The sequence below is a fragment of the Mesoplodon bidens genome, assembly GCF_964165515.1.
Source record: "Mesoplodon bidens genome assembly, chromosome: 2".
Taxonomy (NCBI): Eukaryota; Metazoa; Chordata; class Mammalia; order Artiodactyla; family Ziphiidae; genus Mesoplodon; species Mesoplodon bidens.
Genome location: NC_138177.1, coordinates 25,467,406 through 25,495,367, shown reverse-complemented (window position 1 = coordinate 25,495,367; position 27,962 = coordinate 25,467,406). Strand labels below are relative to the sequence as shown.

The window sequence follows — 27,962 nt, the reverse complement described above, 5'->3', positions numbered from 1 at the left end:
GAAGTTATATATTTGGGTCTGGAGCTTGGGTGAGAGATCTAAACTGGAAATGCAGGTAACAAGTTGATAAAAGTGGAGAAGAGCTTTCATACAGGAGCTTTCTCTGTCCAAATGGCTGATCCATCCTAGAAGTCTGACCCACCTGAATGCATCAGGACAGCTTCCAAAGTACCTCGGCCCTGCAGGGTAGAGACTGACCTCTTTTAGTACTGCTTTAGTCGTACTGGAACAGCATGTGGGCCAGCTAGACATTACCCATGAGCTCATTTCAGATCTCTGGAAGACGAGGCAATCAGACAGAAAGGAGATATGCTTCTTGCTTTCATCTGCGCAGTGGTGGCAGAGAATGGGAAAGCATGGCTCCATGGGACACACAGAACATATGCTTAATGAATGGCAAGCTCTGTGTGCACAAGCACTAGAGTTATTGGCAGCAAATAATAACTAGGCCATGAGCAATGCCCACCTGGGTGAGGGCAGCACCAGTGTTTACTTTAGCCCCATGGAAAGGGGGGAGATACTGATGCCTTTTAGGAGTCTTGGGGAGAAAACATGCAAGAATGCTGTCATATTTTTTATTATCTCAAAATAGTACATCTGGTCACCCTAACCCTAAAATGGATCAAGCCATTAGGTACTATGGTAGCAAACAAGAGAAACTGATTCTGTCCAATTTAAGCAGGAAAGAAACTTATTGAAAGGAAATTGAGTAACTTACAGGACTAATAGGCAAGCTGGAGAACTAGGCTTAGAAAATAGCCAAACAGCAAGGAAATGTCCACTCTTCTTGGTAAAGGCTTTTTTATTTTATTATTTAACCCAACTATATCAAGAAGATGAATGGTTTCTACTTCTGGGGGAAAAAAGGTTCAAGCTGTGTTTTGTCTTTAAAAATTGAGCCTGTGGGTCATCATTTCTCAAAATGGTTTGCTTCCCATGCTGACATTGCTACTAAGGGATGGACACGCCATGGACCAAACCTAGTGGAGATGCTTGGACACTCCTTATTCATCTCTTACACTTAGAACACCTGCCCGTTAATTGTTCCTAAAACAATGTCCTAGGAAATTGGGACAGTATGTTAAAAATGTGAGGACAAAAAGATGAATTTCTTAAAGATCTAGCTTAAAGGCAGGAAAAGGAAGATGTGTATTGTCATACTGAATGAAGAAAAAACTTAGGAGTCTGAAAGCCAAGATATGCTGGTGAATGGGCAATTCTGAGGTCAAATCCCACTTCTGGGAGTTCAAGAGTTAAGGGATGGGTGAGCTTGATACAAAATTTCTAAAGATGCCTGTCTGTGGTGATGATAATTTTCCATGATCTTTAGCAGCAATCTTTGTTTCTCTAAAATGGGGCTGTGCTTATAGATCTGCCTCTCAAAGATGCTGGCAGGAATAGCTTACAACTAGTGGGAAAAAGGAACTTGCTTTGAAAAAAATGAAAGTACTAAAATAAGAACGGCATTTCTGTAGATACTGCTTTTGTTATCCTTGCAGGAACACAATTCGTCATGTATAGAATCCTTTTCTTTACATGAGAATTGGGGCAGGAACTTATTTTGCCACATGCAGTGAGGCATTGTCTGCACTTGGAGCTGATCCTCCCTGGCCTGGTGACTTGGTACCCCTGGTGACTAGCTGAGGTGGGAGCTGATGCTCTGAGCTGTCACTCATCACTCTACTTTTAGGCAGCTTTCCTAGTTATTGACCAGAATCCATTCTCTGCACTGAGGACCACCTGCTAAGAAAGGCCCTTCAGATTCACTTGTTCATTTGTTCATTCCACATATTCATTCCCTAAAATAGCGCTTGCTGTATACTGAGGATACAGAATCAACCAATCCTGGTCCTTGCCCTCAGGGACCTTAGAGTTAGAAACCAAGTTTATGTTGAATTTCTCAAGCTCAGAGACTGGTCTTTTAAATCTATGTTCCCAGAATGTAACATTGTATTTTAAAACATGTTTTTTAATGAATTTGTATTAGATAGCCAAGGGCAGTTTTCCTGAGGATCAGGGGCACAATAAAAACAGAAGGAATGGTCTGATGGTCTAAGGATGATGATTCCCTCCTCTGCAAATGTAGAAAACCACCTGTAATCTTCAGTCTTCAATATGCCTTCTGGTGCTTCTTTCAGGAATCCTAATTTTTACAGATGTGTTCTATATAGTATGATATCGGACATACTTCACTTACTTCACTCTTTCAAGTTTTTTGGGATACTTGCTTTACTTTGTAGGATGAAACATGGATTCTTTCCATACTTCTGTAAATGTTCTTATAAGAGCTTAAAAACACAAGTCCTTTATGGTGTCACCCCTGCCTGGACTCAGAGTCCCAGACTTCCCATTGTGCCAGCACGTGCTTGTTCATGTGTGTGCATGACACACACTCAGTGCTTCTCTCAGTCTACCTCCCAGAAACTCCTCAGTTACATGCCCTGATGTTTCCCCAGGATGGGAGGATAACATATTTATAGTCAAAGAATGGAAAACATCTTAGTATGCCTGGAACTTGTATGGGCCCAAATCATGGAGAAGACCTTACATGCCGTGTCAAGGCATTTGGGTTTTATCCTAAAAGGAATGGGAAATCATTGGAGGCCTTATAGCCTGACATGATTGGATCTGTCTTTTAAAAAAAGAATATTCTAGATAGAAAAAATGTGGAGAGTACATTGGGCTGGAAGTAGGGAGACCACAGAAGAGGCTATTACAAAACCAAAAATGTAATGAGGACTTGTGTAAAGTGATAGTAAGAGCTTTGGGGCCAGTCAGCCTGGGTTCAAATCTGTCACTTGCTAACCCTGAGGTGTTTGGCAAGATACATACAGTTTCTGAGGATCAGTTTCTTCATCTGTAAATTGGGTGTAATGATAATACCTACTTTACAGGATTTTTGGAGAGAATTTATTAAGATACTCCATGAATGGCACTTAATACAATTCCTAACATACCGTAAGTGTTTCATAATCACTTCCTGGTAGAAGGAATAGAAACTTGATTTATTCCCACTAGGAGTGACCATGGGAGTAGAGAAGGGTCAAATTTGAGAGAGATTTAGAATTAGTGGCCACTGGATATGGTTAGAGCCAAAGAGGAGATCAAAGCTATGAGTTCTATCTGGGATGATAGGACAGTGAGTATACTGGCAAAAGAGCTAGGGAGACAAGAAAGACTGTTTTATAAGCAAGAGTTGAGGTGGGAAAAGAGAAGGTGATGAACAAAGTTTAGATATGTTTAATTTGAAGTATCTGTTAAACGTGCAGATGAGGTTTCATGAAGTTGAGGGTCTGAGACATAACTGGTAGTTGGAACCACGGGAGAATAAGATTTCTTAGATCAAATGCACAGGTGAACATTACAAAGAGGCTGAAAATTTTTAATTTATTTACCTGGCATTCAAAGATATTCTTATTAGCCTGTATAGACTCCAGCATAAGAAGTACTAGGTTTTTGGCATCTGACAGGTGGTAACATAGAAAAACAAAAAAAAATCTATAAGAGGTGGCACCCAAGTTCAGGATACTAACCTAGCCCCAGGGCAGATCTATTGGGAATCGGAGTCAGAGGGAGGGTGTTCCCAGGCCAAATCTCAGTGTCCCTGGGGAACTGTCAATCTTGGTCCTCATCCAAATTAGCTACTATCTCTGAAGGGCCTGATCTGGGGTAGGAGTGGGTGTCCCATGAGAGGTAGTTTCTGAAGTTGGGTGGATAGCAAGATTATAGTTTCAGTTATGGATCAGTCGTGTGTGAGGATATAGGAAACAAAACCTAATCCTCAGGAGAAGGGCTTATATTAGGGCCCAGGCAAGCAGGCTGGAACTCAGGGCAAGGCTTTTGTACCAGTGGATTGCAAATCAGGTGGAAACACAGTCTCACATAAACACGGGCTGAGGGAAAGACATGTGGCTCAGTGGGTGTAGGAACCCCTGCCCTCGCCCAGAACCCAGGGTTAGGGCCAGAAGAGCAATTCTAGACCTCACCCTCCAGTGGGAATGGGGTTCCTAATAGGTTTGGCCTGGGCAGGCTTGGGACCTGGGTGGCATTCATCCTACATTTTGATGCTTCTAGAGCTAACGCAGGGATTGGCATCTTCAGCTTTCTCTCTAACTCTTCACTTTTATGGTCCTCAAAGATCCAATAAACTGACATTTCCTCGAAATTCCTAGATCTGTCCTCCCTAGCTATCCAGATCTATCCTTAGCTTAGACTCCCAAGGTTTCCATTATACCTGCATATGTATATATCTCTGTGTATGTGTACACACACTCAGGGTACCCTCTGTTTCCAGCTTCCAGGAGCAGCAACAGCTACATTTATTGAGTGCTTACTGTATACCAGTATTATCCTAAGTGCTTAGAGTAAAATCTTTTTGTGTGTGTGTGTGTGTGGTACGTGGGCCTCTCACTGTTGTGGCCTCTCCCGTTGCGGGGCACAGGCTCTGGACGCGCAGGCTCAGTGGCCATGGCTCACGGGCCCAGCCGCTCTGCGGCATGTGGGATCTTCCCGGACCGGGGCACGAACCCGTGTCCCCTGCATCGGCAGGCGGACTCCCAACCACTGCGCCACCAGGGAAGCCCAGGATAAAATCTTATTTAACCCTCAAACAGCTCCATAAGATAGTTACTATTATTCTGGTTTTACCAGTAAGGAAACTGAAACTCCTAAGACTTGAGTAATTTGCCTTATGTCATGCAGCTAGGAAGTGGTAGGGCTTGGATTCTAAATTAGGACTCACTCTAAAATCCATGCCTTTAATTATCATGCTGTAAAAAGGCAGATGTTTCTGAAAACGTATTCTTTATTCTTTGGAACATGAACTTATGTGTGTGTCATAGAAGCTGTGGATTGACTAACCTCTATTAATAATTAAGGGAGTGCACAATTTTAAAAAATAATAATTAAGGGAGCTGAATGGCTTGGTCAAGTAGCTAATCCATTAACAGGGAACAGAGCTGAGGAGGAGGTTACTCTTAGTAATCATCTAATGAAGAAAACCCATACTTAACTCTCTCAAAAAAACCAAAAACAGCCCTCCCCACCCCCCAACACTTTTGTGCTGCACCTGCCTCCTTTGCTGGTTTCATTTATCTTGGAATGCTAAGGAAATGTGATTTCCCAAGAAGAGCCTGAATAGGTAGCAGAGAAGAAAGGTGGTTGGTCAACTACCAAGCCTTGTGCTGGGAACAACGCCTGTGATTGGTTATCCAGTCTCCACTACAGCTAACTGAAGACACTTCAACTCTCTGTCCCATTTTGTTACCTGGAAAACTGGAGTGTGAATAAGGTTTTGAAGAAGAATTACAAGGTTAAAAATGAATGCAATAAAATTTAAGGAGAAACTATTAAAAAAAAAAAAAAAGCTTTTTCCTCATCCAGGTGTGTGAGTTAGAAAGAGTAGAATCAGCCACACCAACATTTGGGGGTGGTGAAGGGACGCAGTGGAGCCTGGGAACTAGGGTTCTTTTCTAGGAATTATTTGCCCCTCAATGGGGCTGATCTACATAATTTGGCTATAATCAAACCCATTAGTGGTAGACATTCATCGAGATTCAGGAGCCTTAGAATGGGAGGCGAGGCCAAAGGCAGGAAAGGTGAGGTAGGATTTGCATTTGAGATCTCCCCTCTACTGGTCATGGTCAAGGTTCTCTGTTATAGAGTTCACTCTCTGCAGGCGCCCAGAGAGAGAGAGAAGGTTTGTTAACAACTCTGTTGAGTAAGGAATATGAGGCTCATTTTACGGGTGAGTATTGCTTAAGAGGCTTCATTAAGGTCTCACCATTAGTACAATGGCCAGATGAGATTCAAAGCCCTATCTTTTGATGCCAGTGCTCTCTTCCTATACTACGCTGTTTATGAGTCAATTAACCAGTTTTCTCTGCAAAGTCCTAGAAATTCCCATGTTAATAGTCATTCATTTGCTCACCCATTCCTTCATTTATTCCATAGTAGCTATCGAGTACTTAGGTTCGAAACACTAAATCTCAAATATTCTGTTGCATTCTCTTCCCAATTCCATAGAATGCAGAATCCTTTTCTTCCTAACAGGAATTAGAACCTAGTTTTCACAGTGCTTTCATGGAAGGGAGACACTGGTCTGGAACTCAGAAGTAGGTACAAATATGGTATCTTGCCCTTGTTAAGAGAGCTTCTATAAAGACAGGTTCATGAATAAGTGCATGTTTGAGCTGTGAGAGTGAGTTTGCTTTGTGGGATGTCATTGGGACCATGGGCAATAGTGAAGAACAGTAGGCTTCCCCTGGAAACTAGCCCTTTCTTGTATGTCTCAAGTCCACCTGCAACTCTAGGGTGAAACTCTTTGCCTCAAGCTACCTGAAGTTGGCTCCTGGATTCAACTCTGAACCTCTTTATCATGCCTTTCTATTCATATTCCTTTTTTCTGCCTCTCATTATTATTCTACTTCTGCTTCTAACCTCAGATCAAGCTAGAAACTCTTAACTCTCCCATTCACCTGAAGAAGTTATGTTCTCTTTGCCTGGAATTTCTAGATCTTACCATTAAGTTCATAGAAGCCCTTTGCCTCTCAAACACTCCCCTGGGCTTTCATTCACTGAAATTTCCCTCTCTTTCTTGGACACCAAGCCTCAAACTGATCTTTTTAAACACTTAAACTTCTCATCTGCTTTTTAGTCTCCCCCCACCCTGTTTTGCATTACCCTTCAAAGCTTTTGAACTTAGTCTACTGCTTTTGATCCAAAATTCTCCATTCCTCTCAAAGCCTTCTTTTCCCCTTAATCTCTGTCTCATTTGCTTGCTTGCCAGCTGGAAGGGAAGTCACTTCCTCCTGAAGTCATATGTCCTGGCTTCACTGTCCTCATTTATCAAATAGCTGTTGAGTATCTATGGGTTTCACCCAGGACAGCAAGATAAGACACATTCCTTACCTGACCCGACAAGCCTGATGGAGGCATGAAAATAAGTACAAACTTATTACAAAATTATTATAGTAAATGTCTAGAGAATGCTGGGGATACTGATGGCACAAAGGAGGAAGTGACAAATGGATCGACTGGTCACAGAAGACTTGACAAGAAGCCTTTGAATTGGTTTTGAAAGATGGAAAAGAGTTTCTCAGGAAGAGAAGTGAGGAAAAAGCATTCCATAAACAAGAAATAGCACATGCCAAGATCTAGAGGTGTGATATACCACGTCCCACTTGGGGGAACCGTTAGTTTGGTATCATCGGAGGTTGGTGCTCAAATGGAGGTGCTGCAAGACGTGAGGCAGAGGAGAAATAGTTGATGGGGCACCTTAAGTGCCTTGCCGAGAACTTTGGGTTTTATCCTGAAGGCCATGGAGGATGAGTGAAGGGTTTTAAGAAGGAGAGCCATAACAGTCAGATTTAGAAAGATAACCTGAACTTATAACAAGGAGAATGGACTGCCTGTGGGCAACTGCCAGCAGGGAGACCAGACGAGAGATTATTGCAAAATTATAAGCAAGAAATGAGGAGAGCGTACACACAAGCAATGGTAGTGGGGTTAAAGAAGGGGAAGGAAATATTAAAGATGTTAAGAGGTCAAGTTGACATGACTTTGTGACCAGTTGGATACTGGGAGTGAAGGCAGGTTTCTGGACAAGGCAACCAGGTAGATATTGATGCTATTCATTGTGATGGAGAAAACAAGGGGAGAGACAGGTTAGGGAGGTCAGGTGGAAAGGCACACCTATGATACGTGAGGTGAGGTCCAGGATACTGATACCATTCGGACATGTTCATTCTATTTTGCAGCCATAGCTGGAGGCCTACAGGTCACAGTGCCCGACAAGAAGAAGGTGGCCATGCTCTTCCAGCCCACTGTGCTTCGCTGCCACTTCTCCACGTCTTCCCATCAGCCTGCAGTTGTGCAGTGGAAATTCAAGTCCTACTGCCAGGATCGCATGGGGGAATCCTTGGGCATGTCCTCTCCCCGGGCCCAATCTCTCAGCAAAAGAAACCTGGAATGGGACCCCTACTTGGATTGTTTGGACAGTAGGAGGACTGTTCGAGTGGTAGCTTCCAAACAGGGCTCGACCGTGACCCTGGGAGATTTCTACAGGGGCAGAGAGATCACAATTGTTCATGGTAATAATGTCTCTGGTTTGAATCTAGGAAAGATTGGTTCCATTCTTCCCAGATACAAGAGGATGTCAGCCTTGCACCCTTTCAGTCCCTCAAGACTTTGATTTTATGGGGGATGGGAGTATCAAGAAACCTAGCAAATTGCTTTAATGGGATGGCATGGAGAGGAAGGATGGAGGGTTGTAATATCAAGAGAAGACAGAGATGAGCTTTGGAAATAGTCTTTCATGAGCCTGACCTCCAGTCTGAGGGATTTATTATCAGAACTGAATTGAAATGGGTTCTAGTGAAAGCTTTCTCAGTCAAATACCTCGCACCTTGACACCAGCCTTTATTGCCCTTTCCTTAACTCAGAAAGCAGACTTCCCTAAGAAGTTCCTCTGCTGGGAGAAGGGATGTATGTGTACAAGTTGCAGAGCCAGGTAGATGCCATGGCCCAAGCCTCAGGTAGTTTTACAACAGTTCCACCTTTTTTTCCTGCTCCCTAAAGCTTTGGGCAAGGAAAAGTTCCAAATTTTGAAGAACTCCTGTGAACCCAGCTCATTTCCAGGAGTCCAGGTTAATTCTGGAATTTACTTGGCTTTCAAGGGCCTCTCCAGGCCTGGTTGAAAGCAGTCTTCTATTCCAGAAACCAGACTGGAACTAGACCAGTTTCTGGGGGTGCTCTAATTCTCTCCCCTTAGGGATGCTAGCTTTTCTTATTGTTTCGTTGTTTGTTTTAAATAAAGCAAACATCTCATCAAACACCATCCAGGGAAAGAAATAGAACACTACAGACACCCAGAAGGGCTGCCCCCCGCCCTCCGTTGTTTAGTGTTTTCCTTCAGAGGACAGAGTTTAGGACCCGGTCCTTCTCTTTGTGATAACAGATGCAGATCTTCAAATTGGAAAACTCATGTGGGGAGACAGTGGACTCTATTACTGTATCATCACCACCCCTGATGACCTGGAGGGCAAGAATGAGGACTCGGTGGAACTGCTGGTGTTGGGTAAGTGACAACCCTCAGTAACATTTTCATCTTCGACTGCTTGCACTGTTCCCTCTTCTCGCTTCTCCTCCCTGCTTGTGTCAGCAGGTTGCATGCACAGGCTTTACCTTTGGTGCACAGACAAACCAGTTTTAGAAATATGTTCTTTATGAGCAGTAGGTGTATTTATTATATTTTGTTCCTTGGTGTCTATGGCCCACTTTTTACCATTTTCCTGAATGTTTCTTCTGCTTTCTTAGTTTTTTTCCCCTCCTCTCCACTTGCACCTTTAACCCTGATTTCTCTCTGCTCTTATTCTTTACATATGCTAATGATTGAGGAAAATGCCAGAGGCCTTTGAAGCAGGGTAGAGACAGCTGAGAGATAAGAATTCGCTGGTGTGCTAGGATCTCCTGAGACAAAGGAATCTTTTCCCATTCAATTATCTCCACTTAAGACAATCCTAAGGAAAGATGGCTGTAAACTTTTAATAATAAAAGGTGCTCAGTGAAAAGAGCTATGGGGGAGACGTAATAGTGTTTAATTGGAAGGCAAATTTCTTGAAACCTAAAAGTGTCCAAGTTATTCGCAAAGCAAATATAACCTAATCCTTATTAATATTAATTTCTTCATAAATGAAAACTCATTACTTTTGGCTACTTTTCTCTTTTGTGGACTGGAGGAATATCAGCGGGAGATGACCTCCTTGTATGAAACTGAAAATTGAGCACGTATTTCGTGCTCTATAAATGTTGCCTGGACAAGAAAATTAGAATAAAACATACAGAAATTAAGAAAAGAAACAACATTAATTGTAGCATAAAAGGTAAATCCTTGAAGCCATTTTACATTTTTTTGTAGCTTCCAAGAAACCAGGTCTTAGAGTCTGTCATACAGAGTGAAGTTAGTCAGAAAGAGAAAGACAAATACCGTATGCTAACACATATATACGGAATTTTAAAAAAAAAATGTCATGAAGAACCTAGGGGCAAAACGGGAATAAAGACACAGACCTACTTGAGAATGGACTTGAGGATATGGGGAGGGGGAAGGGTAAGCTGTGACAAAGCAAATGAGAGGCATGGACATATATACACTACCAAACGTAAGGTAGATAGATAGTGGGAAGCAGCCGCAGAGCACAGGGAGATCAGCTCGGTGCTTTGTGACCGCCTGGAGGGGTGGGATGGGGAGGGTGGGAGGGAGGGAGATGCATGAGGGAAGGGATGTGGGAACAGATGTATATGTATGACTGATTCACTTTGTTATAAAGCAGAAACTAATAAAAAAAAAAAAAGAAAGAAAGAAACCAGGTCTTAACAATTTGGGGGGAATATTTAAGGTGCTTTCTTTTAGAAGCAAATGAGGTTGAAGGTTAATTTTTACCCTCTGTGGGAAATTCAGTGCCCCAGGAGAAAATGGAATTTGCTTAAGATTTTTAGTTTTACTCTATCATGACTTTGGCAAATCAACTGTACTGCTTGCCTTAATTTTATAGTTTACAAAATGGATTAAGGTAATAATTATTTATTAATGATTAACCCTTTAATTAATAATAATTAGCCCTTTTTAGACAGTTAAATTAATTTCAAATACATGTTTACTCAAATACATGAGTCCAGTATATGAAGCTTAACTGCTGTCATCTGTAAAAGAATGGGAAATATGACATATATTCAAAAGGAAATAAAAATGTAAAAGGTTTATATTGACATTGTAAAAGACTACAGGGCAACCAGATTCAGGATCTGTTGTGACTCTGTAGGGAATAAAAAGATAAATTTCTGCCTAATAACACAACTCTAATGGCTAAGTTTGAAGGAACAAGTGGCTCACTGAGCCTGCAATTAGCTAATTGTGAACACAGTTATTTGGCCAGTGCAACCATTTGCAGCAAAGTAATTGCCTGTGCAGGAAAAGGAGGCCAGGTAAAAGCCACTTTAAATAATTTGGTCCCAGATCTGCAAATGTGGGGAAACAAAGCGAAAGCCTTGTCATCTGAGGATGTGCTGAAGTGTATGAAGGGCATTGCTCTGGATCGAAACATACAAAGCACCTGGGGCAAAGATGCTGTCCTCAGGACCACAAGGTGGGCGAAGGGAAGACTCAGATGACAATGGTCAACAGTGATGGAAGAAAAGATATGAACAGAAATCAGTGTTACCCTAAAAAGAACCATAAAGGGAAAGTGGGGATGCTGCAAATCAGCTCATCACAGTAGAAGCAGCATATCTGTGAGATAAACAGAGACATACTAGGGGTCTTGGGGAGGAGAAACATGTAATTCTGCTATATTCCATATTAATTAGAAATTTATTATTCTAAATAATTAGAAATGTTCAAAGCATGGTAAATTTGCCATGCTAGTTGTGTTCGTTAATTAAAGGGGTTAGTTTGAAATCTATGAGGATTTTCTGGGTGCAGGAAGTACTGTATTTACCAAATGCAACATTCTGAGTCTTCTTGGTCTTGACACCCCTTTATGGAATTTTTCAAAGTACTGTCACAGTTTCAAAAATGCTAATTATTTGGTGGTTTTATCCTGCAGGCCCATTTGTTAGGTATGCTTTCTATGTGAGACTGGGAGAGCAACCTGATTTCTGAAGTCATCCTCAAGGAGATTAAGACCTCAGTGGGAAGATAACTGAGTCCACAGTTTGCTAATTACAACCTCCATAAGCCACTGAACTTAATATGAGGCATGGTAGGAGGAATTGGCAGGATTTGGTCTAGTGAAAGAGGACTTGGGAAAGGGAGCATGGGAAGTGTCTCCAGACATCTGAAGTGAAATTGTATAGAAGAGAGATTGGAAACCTACTCTGTCTGTGTGGCTAGGTAAAACTCGAACCAGGAGCGGAAGTTACAAAGGGAGCGAGTCCATCTCAGGATAAAGAAAGAACTGTTAACAATCAGAGAGACATCTAAAGATACAATCAGTGTTCTTAGGAGTAGTAATTTCTGTATCCTTAAGAAGGTGGAAGATTTTTTATGAGTTATTATATCAGGCATTTATGTATAGGAAAAGGTGTTCAACTCAGTTATTTTTGAGTTTTCTTTCAATTTTAAAATTCTTGGTTTAAAAAGTAGATGAATGTGAATGATGTGACTACCTTGATAAATGAGAAAATGACCTCCCGGTAATTCAGTCCTCATGACAGAGATAAAAGAGTTACAGGTTGGTTACAAGAACATACAGGGTGGTGCTCACTCACAGGAAGCCAGCAGGAATGAACTGTGGTCTTTTGCAGAAGGTCAGGGCTAAAAGGACTAATTCCACAAGAAGGAGAATAAACTTTTGATGAAGGCTTGAAGGAGCTGAAACTTGAGCTCTTCTTCAAGGATGATCAGGACATGGGGAGTAGAAAGCTGGTTGGAATTTCAAATGACCAATTAGTAAGGAAAGCTCGTTCAAGGGATAAATCAGAGGCAAAGTTAGGAAGAATTTTGTTTTCTCATTACACTCACAAAGGTAAAGATGAGAAAGTTGATGGAGCAAGATTATGAAGTGTCTTATGTGTCAGACTAAGAAGTTTGCACGTCATCTGAAGACTTTGGGGAACCAGTAAAGAAACCATAACAGAGGAATGAAATTAGATCTCAGGGTCAAAACAATAATTAGCAGCAGGGTGGACAATGCATTAGAGAGGAGTGCTAGAACAGAGGGATGGGTTATGGGGAGGTGCAGCAGCACGGGTGAAAGGGTATGAGATTCTGAAGCAGAGTAATGAGAACAAACAACACAGAAACATTTCTAAGATGGAAGTGATGGATCTTGGTGACTAATGCATTAAAAAAAATGAGAGAGAGGGATGAGTCAAAAGGACACCATGGTTTCTAGCTAGCTGGGTAGCCAACCGTTCCGTCAACCGGGAGAGAGGCCACAGTTTGGAAAGCAGGTTGGAGAGGCAGGAGAATGAGTTTGGTTAAAAAAAAAAAAAAAAAAAGGTACAAATGAACTTATTTACAAAACAGAAATAGTCACAGATGCAGAAAACATGTGGAATATGAGAGGCCTGTGGGACACCAAGGTGGAGATGTCTTGCTGACAATTAGAAATATAGGTCTGGAACTCAGTGGAGAAACTAGGATTAGAGATAATAGATTTGAGAGTCATGAATGAGAGTCACAACCATGGAAGACTAGATGAGTCACCCAAGAAGATTATATAAAATGAAAAGGGTCAAGGACAGAACCTTATCAGTCTTATATTCTAGTTTGACTTCATGTGAGTGGCCACACGGGTACTGCATGTGTATTTGTCTTGATTTCCCCTATGACATCGGACGCTTCTCACTAGCACTGGAACATGAGCTCTGCAGGGGCAAGAACCAGTTCTCATTCATCTTTCTATCTGCAATGCTTAGCAGAGTGTCTAGAATAAAGAAGCTTGAATGACTGTTTTTTTTAAATGATAAATGGGCAGAATCTGTAAGTAATATTTACTTTGTGCCTCTTAAATGTTAATCAGTGCTGAGTATATATTTGTTGACTTATGAAGTATTTATATAATAAATGTCTACAGTCTCAAGTGATATATAACATGGTTTAATCTCATCGGGCATGATTCTTTATCTGGGTATTTTAATTTTTACTAGTGACAGAACCATCCGGGACTATGGTTGAAAGCAACAGAAGTAGACTTTGGCTAACCTAAGCAGGAAAGGAATTCATTGGAAGGATATCAAAATTGAAAGAAAGGCTGGAAAATCAGTCTCCAAAAAGGATAATATATTAGGGTAACACTTACTAGCTTCTGTAAAAATAACCCCTAAATCTCAGTGACTTGCCACCACAGAAGTTCATTACGTCATCTTGTCATAGTCAGATGTGGGTTAGGAGGCTTTTACCTGGGGAGCTCCCTTCCAAGTATGGTGTAGGGGTCTAGGCTTCTCCATTGTTTTAGTTTGCTGTATTGGAGAACTTTGCTCCTGGCTGCACAGAAAGAAAAAGTAAGGAAGGTCATTCATGGGGGACTTTTTAAGGGTCAGGTCTGTCAGTGACATGGGTTACTTCTCCTGTTATTTTGTGTCCAGGAAGAAAGTAGAAATGTTTTGATGAACACAGCACCATTCCTGCCCCACCAGAGATGCTCCAGGGTCTATGTAGCAAGAATTAATAGACAATGTATTTAGGGCTCCATGGACATTAGAAAAATCAACTCATCTCTTTTTTTCTGATCTTACATTTTCTCACTCAAGAATCAGTCTCAGGGGCTTCCCTGGTGGCGCAGTGGTTGAGAGTCTGCCTGCCGATGCAGGGGACACGGGTTCGTGCCCCGGTCCGGGAAGATCCCACATGCCGCAGAGCGGCTGGGCCCGTGAGCCATGGCCACTGAGCCCGCGCGTCCGGAGCCTGTGCTCTGCAACGGGAGAGGCCACAACAGTGAGAGTCCCGCATACCGCAAAAATAAAATAAAATAAAAAATTAAAAAATAAGCTTAAAAAAAAAAAAAAAAAGAATCAGTCTCAGGAGAGAGAGTCCAGCTGGTCCAGTTGGGTAGGTGTCCACTGCTTAGCATTAGGAGATTAGAGGCTCTTGGTGGCTAGTCCATCAAGATACGGAGAAGAATTAATTCCCCAAAGTAAACCGGGGCACTGTTACAAAAAAAAGGGAGAATGGATGTGAGGTGCCCCAAAAAGCAATAAATATCCACCAAAGTGATGCCATTACTACATCTACTACTAACATTAATGTACACTGATAATAATTTGACTTCACAAAATTTTTCTATTATAACCTTGTAATGTAGGAGAGCAGGCATTATTTCCCTTGTTTTCCAAATGAAGAAATTAATGTTCAGGTTTTGTAATTATTATCCCCTTCAAAAAAAAGTGTCTTTGATCAAACCCAAGTGTTTTGATTCCCAGCCTCATCTCTTTCCACGATACCACACGACCTGTCTATATTAAGAAGCTATAGAATGCTCCCCTGCATAAGTCATGTTTTTAAAAATGTTGTTGCTGCTTTAGGCCGTAGGTAAAGGTTTTTACTTGTCCCAGATCTGCTTTAGTATCTCATTTCATTTCTCAGTGAAACCTATAGCCAATGCCTGTAACCACTAACCTGGACCCTCACTTCCAAGACATAGCTGTTTTTGTCCAGATTGCGTACTTCCCCACTGGGCGTGACCCACCTTCTTTTCCCCATACATCTGAACCATCTACAAATCGCTTCAGATGCTTCTTTCAGAGGTTTCAGAAATATCCAGAGATGTGATTCAGAGAAATGGGAGGATAACTGCTGATTCAACACTAAATGCAAACACTATACTGAAAACTCTTTAGTCTCTTTTTGATGATTCAGAAGGTAGAGTCATTCTGAAGCTGGAAATGCACATGGTGTTTAGGGTGCTTTGAGATGACAGTGACAGGTACCTTAGAAATATTTAGACAGATGTCTGGGATCGTAGGGCCATACCAGAAGACAGTCACAGAAGGTGGAAGTGTCCAGAAATCTGCCACCCTGAGATTAGACATTGGTCCAGGATCAGTGGCGGGAACAGTCTGTTTATAACCTGGAACCATGCCACTGTTTGGATAGGAATAAAGTTCCCTCGGTCAGCTCCAGCTGGCAGGAAAAGGACTTCACCATTCAGGAAGGCTCAAGTAGGGAAGTTGTTGTTTTAAAATCTGAAAGCAGCTCGCCTTGTTCTTATTTCTTTCTGTGCACAATATAAGGGCCTGACCCCTTCTTTCTGATGTGTCATGTGGTAGCTTGTTTTTTAAGGGCCAAGTAGATAAAGGAGGGCAAGGGCCCCAGTGGAAATATGGCTGGATGAACACTTGTGCCTCTGGACCGAGAAAAGAATAACAGGACATGAGCCACGAGTGTTCAGAATTAGAGCTAAGAAAGACTTTCCTAATGGTAAATAACAAGTTTTGGAAATTATGGTTGGTTGAAGGAGATTATAGAGACTCCCTCTCTGATGAGCTTTCAACATGGAACAGGTTCTCTTGTCCAAAATATTAGGATAAACAAGATGGCTTTAGCATTCTTTCTATAATTTTGCCTTTATCTAAAAGATCCACAGATTGCAGAATTAATTCTCTGTATAGGGTGAAGCCCCAAATACTGCTGTCCTGTTTTGTTTTTTTTTTTGCGGTACGCGGGCCTCTCACTGCTGCGGCCCCTCCCGTTGCGAAGCACAGGCTCCAAACACGCAGGCTCAGCGGCCACGGCCCACGAGCCCAGCCGCTCCGCGGCATGTGGGATCCTCCCGGACCGGGGCACGAACCCGTGTCCCCTGCGCAGCGGCAGGCGGACTCTCAACCACTGCGCCACCAGCGAAGCCCCCTGTTTTGTTTTAATATTGTTTCTGTTTTAGAAAAAATGATACGTTTATTATAAAAATTTCAAACCAAATGGAAAAAGAAGAAAATCCCTCTTCAAACTCTCGCCATCAGAGCTAACTATTGTGTTCTTCAGAACTCTTTTAATTGCAAGGGATAGATTCTCAAAGTGGCTTAGGGGACCTTTTTGGCTCAGGTAACCAATAAGTCCAAGGGTATTCCTAGCTTCAAGCATGGCTGTGTTCAGATTATGTTTTACAGAATCTCTATCTCCTCTGTGTTAGCTGCATTCTTGGGCAGGCTGTCTCCAAACCTGGCCCCTAGCAGGTCTTTAACACCTTTGCTCTCAGGAGGATAAACTGCCTCTCTCCACAGTGTCAGCAAACATCCTGTTGTTGGGGGGTGGCGTGTAGGGTACCACCAGCCCCAAATGAACCATATGAATTGAAGGCAAAAGGGTAAAGGACTAGCTTCCTAAAGAGAAGTTGGACATTTGTTTCCAAACGAAGAAGAAAAGAATGCCAGGCAGGCAAAAACACACACTGTTAATATTTTGTGGAATTCATCAATTTCTGCTTCTTTTTAGGCCAAATGCCATGCTATTTCAGGAGGCCAGAAATAGGCTTGCTCCCAGCAGGTCCTTGTGAGTAGGCGCTAAGTTGGGATTGATTATTCCCTGTGAAGAATAATGCCACAGAATGTGAAGGTAATGCCACAGAATTACCTTTGTTTTCCTGTCGTGCTTCTATTTTTTCCTTCCATTTCCTCCCATGACTTATCCAGAAGTAAACATATATTACCCAGACAAGAGGTGGAGAAACAGGCATGCAGTAATTTTAAAAAAATCACATTATTCACAATACTGCGCCTGAAAGTGTTATTCCGGTCTAAAATTAACCTTTCTGCCCATTAATATTAAAAAGCCATTAAGAACATAATAAGAAATCAGGGAGTTCTTGGGAGGGGACATCTCGGGATTTGTGATGGGCTTTAGGGATTTTTGATGGAAGTCTGCTTCTATGGCTGTGCAGAAATACTCAGGCACTCACCCCCGTGTCATTGCTGCCTCAGTTTGAATCCTGTCCTACCTCCACCCCCAGGTGGAGTTCTGGCTGTTTACAAAGGCTACTTGTTGCCAAGACTCCCCTCCTCTTCCTCTTTACCAGCCCTAGCCTGTGCTGCTAACCAGGAGATTTGCCGATTAAAAGGGCTTCAGCTCAGAGAGTTCCCATGGCAACAGCCTCCTCCTCGGAGGTCTTTGTTGCCTGCTCAAACTTTGATCTCTGAGAGTGGCTGCTGCTGTTTCTCTCAAAGATTTACAAACAGAGGAAGAGGGGGAAAGAATTGGAGGAGAAGAAAGAGAAGTTGACTCCTGGCAAAAGGGAGAGAAGGAATTAATTACCGAGTCACACTCTAGCCATAAATCTGGGGGTTACTCCTTTGGAATATCTTTCAATTTGGGCTGTGCCCACATTTTCCTTTGCAGACTTGATTATACTTCAGATGTCTTGGCTTCACATGAAAGACGTCAAGGGGAGTTGATTCCTCTAGGAGGACGGACCTACCCTATCTATCTTCAGATTTCCTGAAGAGCTGAGATAACTGCACTGCCGCCCATGAAAGGGGGGACACAAAACTTATAATGGGAGGGAGCTTTTTAGGCCTCAGCCCCGCTGGCTTTTCTCCCAGCCCTCTCCTAGCTCTGGCCTACTCTGCCCTGAGCTTACCTAGATGCCTCTATTGGTTTTGGTTTTGAGAAGAACCAGAAAACTGTTGAAGGGGTGGAGGAGAAGGCGGAGGCAGAAAAGTCAACCAGGCATCAACCGGCATCTGATTCTGGTTAATGGCTGCCAAAAATGAGCTTTCTACCATCTGAGCAGTGGAGTGGGGTTTGGGGTTGCTCCAAAGACTAGGGATCATGCCTTTTACCCTTTGCAGGAAGCCTCTTCTGGCCTTCAGACCTCTCCACAGCATAATCACAAACTTGCTGTTTGACAGGCACCATGTGATAGAGTCAGTTTTGCTTCAAGCGTGATTTGTATTTGAATTATGATTTAACTTTTAACCAATCTCTTTTGCACACCATGTCCCTAGCACAGTGAGGATACAAAAGTTTAAAATGGCACTGTTTTGTCCCTATGAAAATTACTGTCTTTTGGTAAAGATAAGCATTATATTTCTGAAGCAATGAGAGAACAATACAAGAAAAGATTAAAACTATATTTGAGGGCTTCCCTGGTGGCGCAGTGGTTGAGAGTCCACCTGCCGATGCAGGGGACGCGGGTTCGTGCCCCGGTCCAGGAAGATCCCATATGCCACGGAGCGGCTGGGGCCCGTGAGCCATGGTCGCTGAGCGTGCGCATCCGGAGCCTGTGCTCCGCAACAGGAGAGGCCACAACAGTGAGAGGCCCGCGTACCGCAAAAAAAAAAAAAAAAAAACTATATTTGATATTAAATATCTAGGCTACTAATTCTCAAGAGGGGCCTCTTTGGACCCCCCCCAGGAGATACTTGGCAATGTCTGGAAACATTGTGGTTGTCCCGTCTTGTGGGGTACCATGGCATCTAGTGGATAGAGACCAAGGAGGCTGTTGAATATCCTACAACACACAGGGCAGCCCTCCTACCCCCAACAAAGGATTATCTGGCCCCAAACATGAATAGTGCCAAGGTTGCAAAACCCTGATCTTGACCAAAGGTCAATCTGGACACTGGATAAGGTCCACCGTGAAGAGCACGGGTTTTGGGGTCAGATATCTGTGGACTCAGTGCAGCAATATAACCTCCAGTAAGTCAATGTTGACGAGTCTCGGTTTCCTCATCTGTATGTAAAAATGGGGGAGGGAAAATGAAAGTCACATGGAAGACCTAGTGTGAGGATTAAATAACACAGAATAGGAATTCAGTAAATGTCAGTTCCCTTCTCCTACCGTTTCCTCTACCCCACATCTCATTGCCAGGATGTCATCCCTAATTTGAGGGAACCCTCTAGGGAATTCTGTGTTCCGGGACTCCTCCTAGAGAGCTGATTTTCTTTTAGCCCATTCCATGGGCAGAGGCTTTAATGAGCCATCTGTTAACTGGCAATCCTATTACTAATAGATTCATGTTTTCTCAGTGACATCTGTGCAGTGCCTTGCGAGTGGTGACCCTAATCAGGCCCGTGGGAATCTTCCTGCTTGTGGGTTTCAGGGTGTTCTGTCCAGCATGCTGACTTTTGGTTGCTATGTTTTGGTAGCTGTTGGAAGCCCCCGTTTCTCAGTTAATTACAGGGTGTTTACTACCTAACCTAAATACAAGGATTAGGTCACAGAGGCCATTTGATGAAGTCTGGAAGGGTTTGGGGAACATCTAAGACTTGGATTAGGATCTGGATGGGCCTGGAAAGACTTCTGATAGTGTGACCTTATCATTTATTGTCCAAATTAGAATACTCTTGAGAGTGAAAAGGGGAGACTTTTAATAATTTATGTCACGACAACAGGCATACTGGTATGATGGTCACCCCATCTTTAGAGCTGATCACCTGGAAAGTTCTCTTTTTGATTGAAGAGAACAGAAGATCCAGAGGAGCTGGGATCAAATTAGTTTCAGCTCACCTTCACCTGCTGCACCCTGGATGTTAGCTGGCATTCTAATTACGGGGACCTAGGGATGTGCACATCTCCACTCATTGACTAGAAGCAAAGGGGCCCAGCAAAGAGGTGGTGGTTTGCAGTAACAGTTGTTCACTGAAAAACGTGTGCTGAGATTTCTGACGGGTAAACGATGTCCTTTAGGGTTCTTCACTGCCCTGGGTTGTGAAGAGAACAAACGAGGTGCTGAAGGCGCCGTTTGCCCTCCCCTCACCCCCAGCCACCCAGTCCCGCTCTGCGACTGCTTCCCCCCTCCCGGCCCCCGCTCCCTCGAAGCCTTTATCCCGCCTCACTATTTTTGCTTCACTTGTTGCTCATCACTGTGGGAGGAAACTCGGCCTTCAATTAGTGAGCATTCCTGAAGCCCGCGGTTGCCGTGGTTACCCAGGCGGGAGCTGGAGCAGCTGGGTCAGCCCGCCGGCCGCATTGTAGTCGACAGAGCCGGGAGGCGGCAAAAATGCGAAGCCGGTGCGCGGGAGGGAGGGGACGGGCCCCGCCGAGGGGAGGCCCTGGAGGCCCGCGGGAGAGCGGGTGTCGCCGAAAATCGGCTCAGCCCTGGAAAGAAAGAATGGCAGCCCTTGAAAGCCGGTCAGGAGACAGCCATGGCATTTTTCTCCAAAGCCAGCTGCCGCTATTCAAGTGTGCAGGTTTGAGTTCACACGGTGCAGAGCCTCAGAATTTGCTCTGGGAAATGCTCCATGCTCAAGCCCCTCACACCGAGAGGGGGCTGGCCACGGAGGAAAGGGCAGGGACTCTGACAATCCGAGACCTACCAAGCTGTGTGCCCCTCCGTGTCTGCCGTGGACCACCTGGGCTTTTGGGGTTAAGGAAACTAGCCGTTCTTGATATCTTTGCATCTGAAGTGTCTGTACTGATGGTCTGATGGTTGGAGCAGAGGGAGCTCAGGAAATCACACTGGGCACCAAGAAACTCAATTTCCTCCCTCCATTAAATCCCACCCTGCTCCATATCATTTTGGAATCAAATCTAACTGTCTTAGTCATTTCATCTCAGGCCAAGTTGAGCACGTTATATTACTAATAACACTTTGCATCCACTCACTCTTGAGGGCTAGGGGGTTGGATCACTATAGCACTTTGCAAAGGCAGAGTGCTTTGCAATCATTTTTATTATTGTTTATTAGTTTATAGCAGCATGGTGAACGCCTTTTGATTAGCTCATACTGTGTTATGATGTATTCAGTAATCATTTTCTGGCCACAGCTTTAAAAGGTGCTGAAATTGTTAACCATCTCCAACACTCCTATATCCAGACATTATACTTTAATTATGTAAGTAGAGCAGTAATGCCACACAAATGTCTGTGTTGCTCACTGCAGATACTAGGAGATTAGAAATGCTGCACATGTCTAACATTTCTAAATTAAGAATAAGCAAAGCTTGAGGGGGAGTGAGATACTGGGGAAAAAAGATAGGGATGGGGGTGAGTAGACCCAGGTTCTACTCCTGGTTTATTAGTCAGCTGTGTGACTTTGGGTAAGATTCTTAAGCTCTCTGAGCCTCAGGTTACTGAAAACATGGAGTGGGTTATGGATTAGATGACCTCTGAGATCCTTTCTGGCAATACAATCTGATTTTAGAATTCTGTGTGAATAGAAGTCAGTGCCTTAGGCCAAGCTTATAATCACTGCTGAAAAGCCTGAAGCATTTATTAACAGTTAATTGTAGATGGTCTGATACTACTCATTTTGTGGAGAGAATTCACTGTAAGAATTATTCACTATAATTTAAAGTGAGCTAAAACGAAAGGGACAAAGAAAAGAAACACACATGAAATGCTTAAATACATAGTTTACATATAAAAGAAAGGGAGGCTATATCCACATTTGTGATGGATAATCATAATCTTTATTTATTGAATGCATGGTTGCCATGGGAATATAGAATAAAAACAGGGATGTGTGTGCCCTTGGGAAATTTCCAATTTGGGGGGTTTCCAAACAGCCATAGAGACAACTTTACACTTAAAAGGGCCAGAGAAAAACATCTGCTCTCCTCAAAGATTTAGGAAAGAAACCTTTTAGAGGGTTAGGATCTGAGAGATCAGGGGTGGATACAGTACATCCCTGAAAATGGATCCAGGGTGTCTTAGGAAAGCCTGGAAGTGGGATGAAGCCCAGATGTCCATTAAGCAGAAGGGAGAAGAAGGGAACCTCAAGAAGCTGGGGAAGAAAAACATTCTAGATCATCCTGAACAGAAGGTTCATTTGTATGATATATTGGCAAAACTGAAAAGGACTCCAAGTTAGTACGTTTCAAAGAAATGAATGGAGATAACTGCTGTCGGCAGTGTTGACATCACAAGGACAAAGGAAGTATTGTTTTCCCTTCTTTTCATAAGGTCCAATGCATTAAATAATGTGTCTTTTGTCATCAAATAATTGAGTAGCAGATCTAGGATCTGAAAACAAGTTTGTCCTACATCTAGAACTTGGACTAATGATCAGAGCTTGGATTTAAGTTTTAAGACTAGAGACGAAAACCAATTTGGGGTGCACATTGTATCTCTCTGTAATGGCTGCCTTGAAAATACCCTAGCCTTGTGGCTTTCAGCTTGTGGGGGTGGAACGAGGTGGTGCTTCAATCCTCTGAGATGGCAAGATGGCATTTGGGGATATTCCAGTGAGTAGAGGATGCTCCTGGCATTGAGCCCTGAGTCCAGGGTTTGCTAAACATTCTCCATTACATAGAATAGTGCTGAATGAATGGTTCCTTCATATGCTCATTAAGAGTCCATTTGAGCTGGATAAAAGGCACTAACGAGCAGTAAATCAGAAGTCCAGCCAGAAGCCCAGCATAGAAAACAATGGGGATTTACTACTGGGAAAAGTTCAGGGTCCTGACGGGTGAGGTGCCTCCTCATGCCACGCTGTTGGGGAGGCAGAGGAGTTTCCATCCTGCTAGTGGAGGCACATGTAAAGGAATCACGGCAGCTGAGAGACAAGTGCTCTCATGAAACCGGGAACATGGAGGAGATGCAGCCTCGCAGGGCAGTATTCTTACACGGCCCTGTCGGAACATATTTCAGAGTCTTGTAGACTGTGTGTGGTAAGAATGTGAGTGAAGCAGAAGATTGAGAAGTTCATTAGCTGGTTATCTTAGTAAAGAAGGTAAGTACATCCTGCATTGAGGGCCTGACCGGCCAAGGAAAGGGTACCAGAACCTTGGGGAAATGTCACCGGGACATGGCTTGTTGTGAAATATGTGAAGCTAATGCCACGGGTAGGAGAGGAGTGGGAAACCAGGCAAGGACTGTGTCTCTGGGGGAAGGCCTCATGACTGGGGGAACCTGATGTCAAAAATGCAAAAAAAAAAAAAAAAAAAAAAATCTAATGAAATCAGGGGATTTGGCAGGAAGAAAGTCCTTTGACCTTGGTAAGTCATGTGACCCAGAAGCAGAGACGTAAAGCCAAATTCTTAGCCTCACACTGCTGGACAAGCTGCGTGGGCGAGCCTGAGGCTTTCAAGCATAGGGGTCAAGTGTTGTTCCTCTCTGCGTCTCCACCAGGCACAATATACATTTCTTTGTTGAATGAATGAATTGGAGACATTCCAGAAGTGAACTTGTTCTCAGGAATATGTACTGAGAGTTCAGTTGGGGATAACTTCAAGGTGTCCGTGGCAGAAAACAGCTGAAACAGGGAATTATATAGGTAAAATCTGTAAGTTGTTTTATTCAAAGTGATTGTTTCCGCCCTCATCATTCAACCCAAAATACATGAATGTTTTGGGCTATGATGTTTGTGACGGTATGGAATGATACTGACACTTGCATGTGTGCCTGTACAAACTAGTAGTATGCCTGATTCATTTGGTCTATTCATGTGGAAATTTCTTAAAAGTAATAGATTCCGCAAGGTTTGGGGAAAACTCTTTGAAGTGCTTACGTGAAAACTGTACTTCCTACTCATAGTTTGAGCTGGGGTTTGAAAAGAGTAAATGCGGCTTTCTATTTGCTGGGTCTGTTTTCCATCCTTTTCTTAGACATGAAAGTGACTTGTAATTGCCACTCTAACTGAATCCTGGAAGAATGACAGTGATTCACAAGTGTTGGTAAAGTGCTGCTGAAATCTGGAATGTGTTTACTGCAATTGTTTGGACTCTTTTTTTTTTTTTTTTTTAAAGTTTATTTATTTATTTTTTAATTAGTTTCTGCTTTATAACAAAGTGAATCAGTCATACATATACATCTGTTCCCACGTCCTTCATTGGATGTGACAGAATAGAGTAGAATAGGAAGAAAAGTTAGAGCATTTCTAACTGGCAACAGCATTTTCTAGGAATTGTTAAGCAAGAAGCTGGAAGCAAAATGACTTTTAGAAATACAGGATTCCAGCATAAATTCACTTTTTAAAATGCCTTTAGCTCCAGGAAAATATAGGTCATGGTATAGAAGCCAGAGAGCTTTGCTGTCTCTCTCCCTCTCTACCGTTGACATAACATAGTGGTATAATCTGCTGTCCCCAAACTCCTACTATGTTCTGAATTCAATTTTACCCACTTTACTGCCAAAGTCTGTCACCCACACCACCCTGGGGCTAACACTACACGGGTGCATTATGGGAAGGCTTCACCATCTTCTGAAGGGTCAGCTGTTGGCTGTTGCTTCAGGGAGAATGAGAAGCTTGATGTATGTCTTTCTGATGGAGTGACAAGCTTTGTGAATCTCCTGTCCATGTTTCTTATTTTAACTTTTTCAATTACACGTGTAAAAAAAAATCTAAAAAATGAAAGCCCCTTCATTGTTCTTCCATGATGCCCGTTCCAGTGCCCCAGAAATAAGGGCTAACAATTTGGTGTGTCATACTGTTGCTTTCAGATTGTAATTTGAACATAGGTGCCTAGAGCTTATACTCACTAGCATTCTGTGTGCAGAAGTAGTGTCAGAACACCATCAAGGTGTTGTTCTAAACAGCATGTGGGGAAATCCAGCTTTTGTGTTTTATCCATCATAATTATATCTCTGTATATATACCCCGCAGTGGTTGCAAGCACGTGACCCCTGGGTTCTATACAGTCCCAAAACATATTTTGTATGGCTTGTCCAGTGATTTTTAAAAAATCTATGAAGCAGTTGCCAACATTTGAAAATCAGGATATTTCACATAAAAATCTGGGGTCTGGCTAATCTTGAAAAATAGGAAGATTTGCAACCCTGAAGACACATTTCTGTGAGGCAACAATTGGCTAGAGGTGCGTAGAAGCAGCCCCTATAGACACAATATACCATTTGCCACATGCCCAGCTGCTCCCAGTTGTATTACATTTGACCAGCTGCACTTGTTTGCATTAGCTATTGGTCCGTATAAATACATGGAATTGAGTTTGCAACTCTGATCACTGAGTATCAGATTTGAGAACTGAAAATGTTATGGATAGGATGACCATATAAATAATTGTCCAAATTAGAACACTTTGGAATTAAAAGGGGTGCTATTAATAATTACACCAGGACAACAGGCATAAACCAGGACTGTCCCAGACAAACCAAGATGTATGGTCTCCCTATTTATGGACCTCTTCATTCAACTGCTTCATTTGACTAATGAGAAAATTGAGTCCTAGAAAGAGGAAGTAATCTGTCCATAGTGGTCACCAAGTAAACTAATGTCAAAGCTGCCTTCAGTACCCTGACTCCCAGTCCACTGCTTGCTCCAGTAGAATATGCTCTATATAATATGTGTGAGTACCATATCCTCCTTGAATGTATGGATTTTTTTATAGTTACTTATTATCACATAGCTAATTTCCTTTGAGAAATTGTATGCAAATCGATAGCTTATATCATCAATAACATTTCTGTTATGAATGTAATTAATGATTTGGGCTACAGCACATATAGGGATGTTTAAAACAGTGGTAGGCTTGAGAACTAGAGAGTAAACACAATAAAAGCTTCTCATTTTACTACATACAATAAGATATATTTAGAAGTACTAATTGTCCATAGTAAAAAAAACACCATTAAGTAAGCATCTGATAACTGCTTTGCTAAAAGCACAGTATATTGACTTTTTTTAAAATACTGACTTCTTGATCATTGGCTGTTGGCTGTAATTAATACTAATTACGCCTTTAAGAGATGTCCAAGATCCCAAATCCTTGACCACCTGTCTATTGCCTTGTTGAGCTTCCAAGAGATATTTGTACAGAGAACATTCCATGTGAGACCAATGCATGCTCTTAATCACTTGCTTGGACTTTGGCCCCAAATCCCTGTCTGGTCGCCTATCCTAGGGAAATGGACTAGACTGCGTGTGAGCCTTGGGGAACCTCCTAGCCTTTCATGTTGGCTTAGGCCAAAGGCTAGCCCATCTCTCCTTCAAGATGCCCTTTTCCAATGACCTACTTGGCACCCACTTGTCTTTCCAAGAGACCTTGCAAGCACCAAACCACTCTTACCGTGTCAGCTGCACAAGATGGAAGACAGAAAGAAGGAAACCCTTCTTGCCAAAACCTAAAACAGCTAACTTCAGGACTTCCCTGGTGGTCCAGTGGTTAAGACTACGAGCTTCTACTGCAGGGGGCACGGGTTTGATCCCTGGTTGGGAAACTAAGATCCCACATGCTGCATGGCGTGGCCAAAAAAATAACTAAATAAAAAATAAAACAGTTAACCTAGTGGCCCACTCCATGCTTTCTTTTCCTTGGAACGTACTCTGGTACTGATTAACTTTTCAAATGTGGGACCATTACCCATGCAGGAGACATGACTGGGACACATTTTACCACACTGGCCGCGTATAGTTGAGGAGAGCCAAGAAAAATAAAGTGAGCAAAGAGCCCTTTTACCTGACTCCCTAACACCTTGCCCCTGCTGCAGTGTCCTCTCCTAGTGCCTTGGAAGAACTTTTTCTTTGACTTTTGTCAGAGCTGCTTTTCTATGGGGTGATTTGATAGAGGAGAGGATCAGTGACCAACTATATGACCTTTAGACTCAAAATATAAACCACACACATGGGTAACTTTTTCTCTAATGCACCTCAACGAACTTCAACAGGAAAAGTTGTTTTCTAATGAACCGGAGACCAGACCCCTAGAGGTGTGTTTTCTAATGGTGATGTGTGGCTACAGAGCCTTTGAAGTATTAATATTTTGGCTACATTGGTACAAGTAAAAATATTATGAAGGTAATTTCATCTTTTTAAAAAAAAACTATTTTAATGTGATTACTAGAAAAGCTAAAATTACTGGTCGCTCACATTATATTTCTACTGGACAGAGCTGTTCTAGAAGCATGTCATGCCCATAAGTGAAGTAAGATTCAGTTGCAGGCTTAGGAACCATAGTGACCTTTTGCCATCACAAGCCTCAAAGGAAGCGAGTTTGCTAGTTGTTTCCCAGTGCAACTTGTTTCTTAGCAAGGCTGCACTGTGATGGAGAGAACCTGGTACAGGGCAGAAGTCCTATTACAGCCTTTATATTTACGTGGATATGAGAACATGATGGAAGCATTCAGCACTTCTTTCTATATAAACCAGGCTAGTTTTTAAAAGGACTAACCTCCTCCCCAACCTCTTCCAGTGTGTTGTTTCCTGCACAGCTCTTTGCTTCTCCGAGCCCCGAGGGGCACCTGTTCTGACACCAGCCCTTAAGCTTCTGTGCCATATCACGCAGAAGGCACTTGGGTCCATCCCATGCCAGCTGTGGGTGCCATATGGAAAAGCCATACCATATACATATGTACAGAGTATTTCTGAAGCCAGAAGGGGTGTCGAAGAGTGTATAACTGATCTAGCTTTATCATTTCCTTGCCTTTGAAAACTTTAATCATTGAAATATCTTTAGGCTATAAATAGAATCATGTAGGGAGATAATTCTGAGTTAAAACCAAATATGTACTTTTGTTTTTATATGGACATGGGACTGTGTATGGATGTATGAAAATGTAGGTTGAACGTTTGGATACAGACGGGTTTGACTTTCCAATAATATACGTGGAGTAGGATGTATAAATGAATGG

General features: G+C 42.7%; 1 protein-coding gene across 2 annotated transcripts in view; it reads left to right on the top strand.

Moving 5' to 3' along the window:
- The window catches only part of ILDR2 (immunoglobulin like domain containing receptor 2), a 59,463-nt gene that overhangs the window by 8,096 nt on the left and 23,405 nt on the right, over positions 1 to 27,962 (top strand). For both annotated transcript variants that reach the window (XM_081225036.1, XM_081225035.1), the window contains exons 2-3: positions 7,758 to 8,090; positions 8,957 to 9,076. In XM_081225036.1, coding sequence (XP_081081162.1) covers positions 7,758 to 8,090; positions 8,957 to 9,076 — 453 coding nt within the window. The remainder of the gene's footprint in view (positions 1 to 7,757; positions 8,091 to 8,956; positions 9,077 to 27,962) is intronic.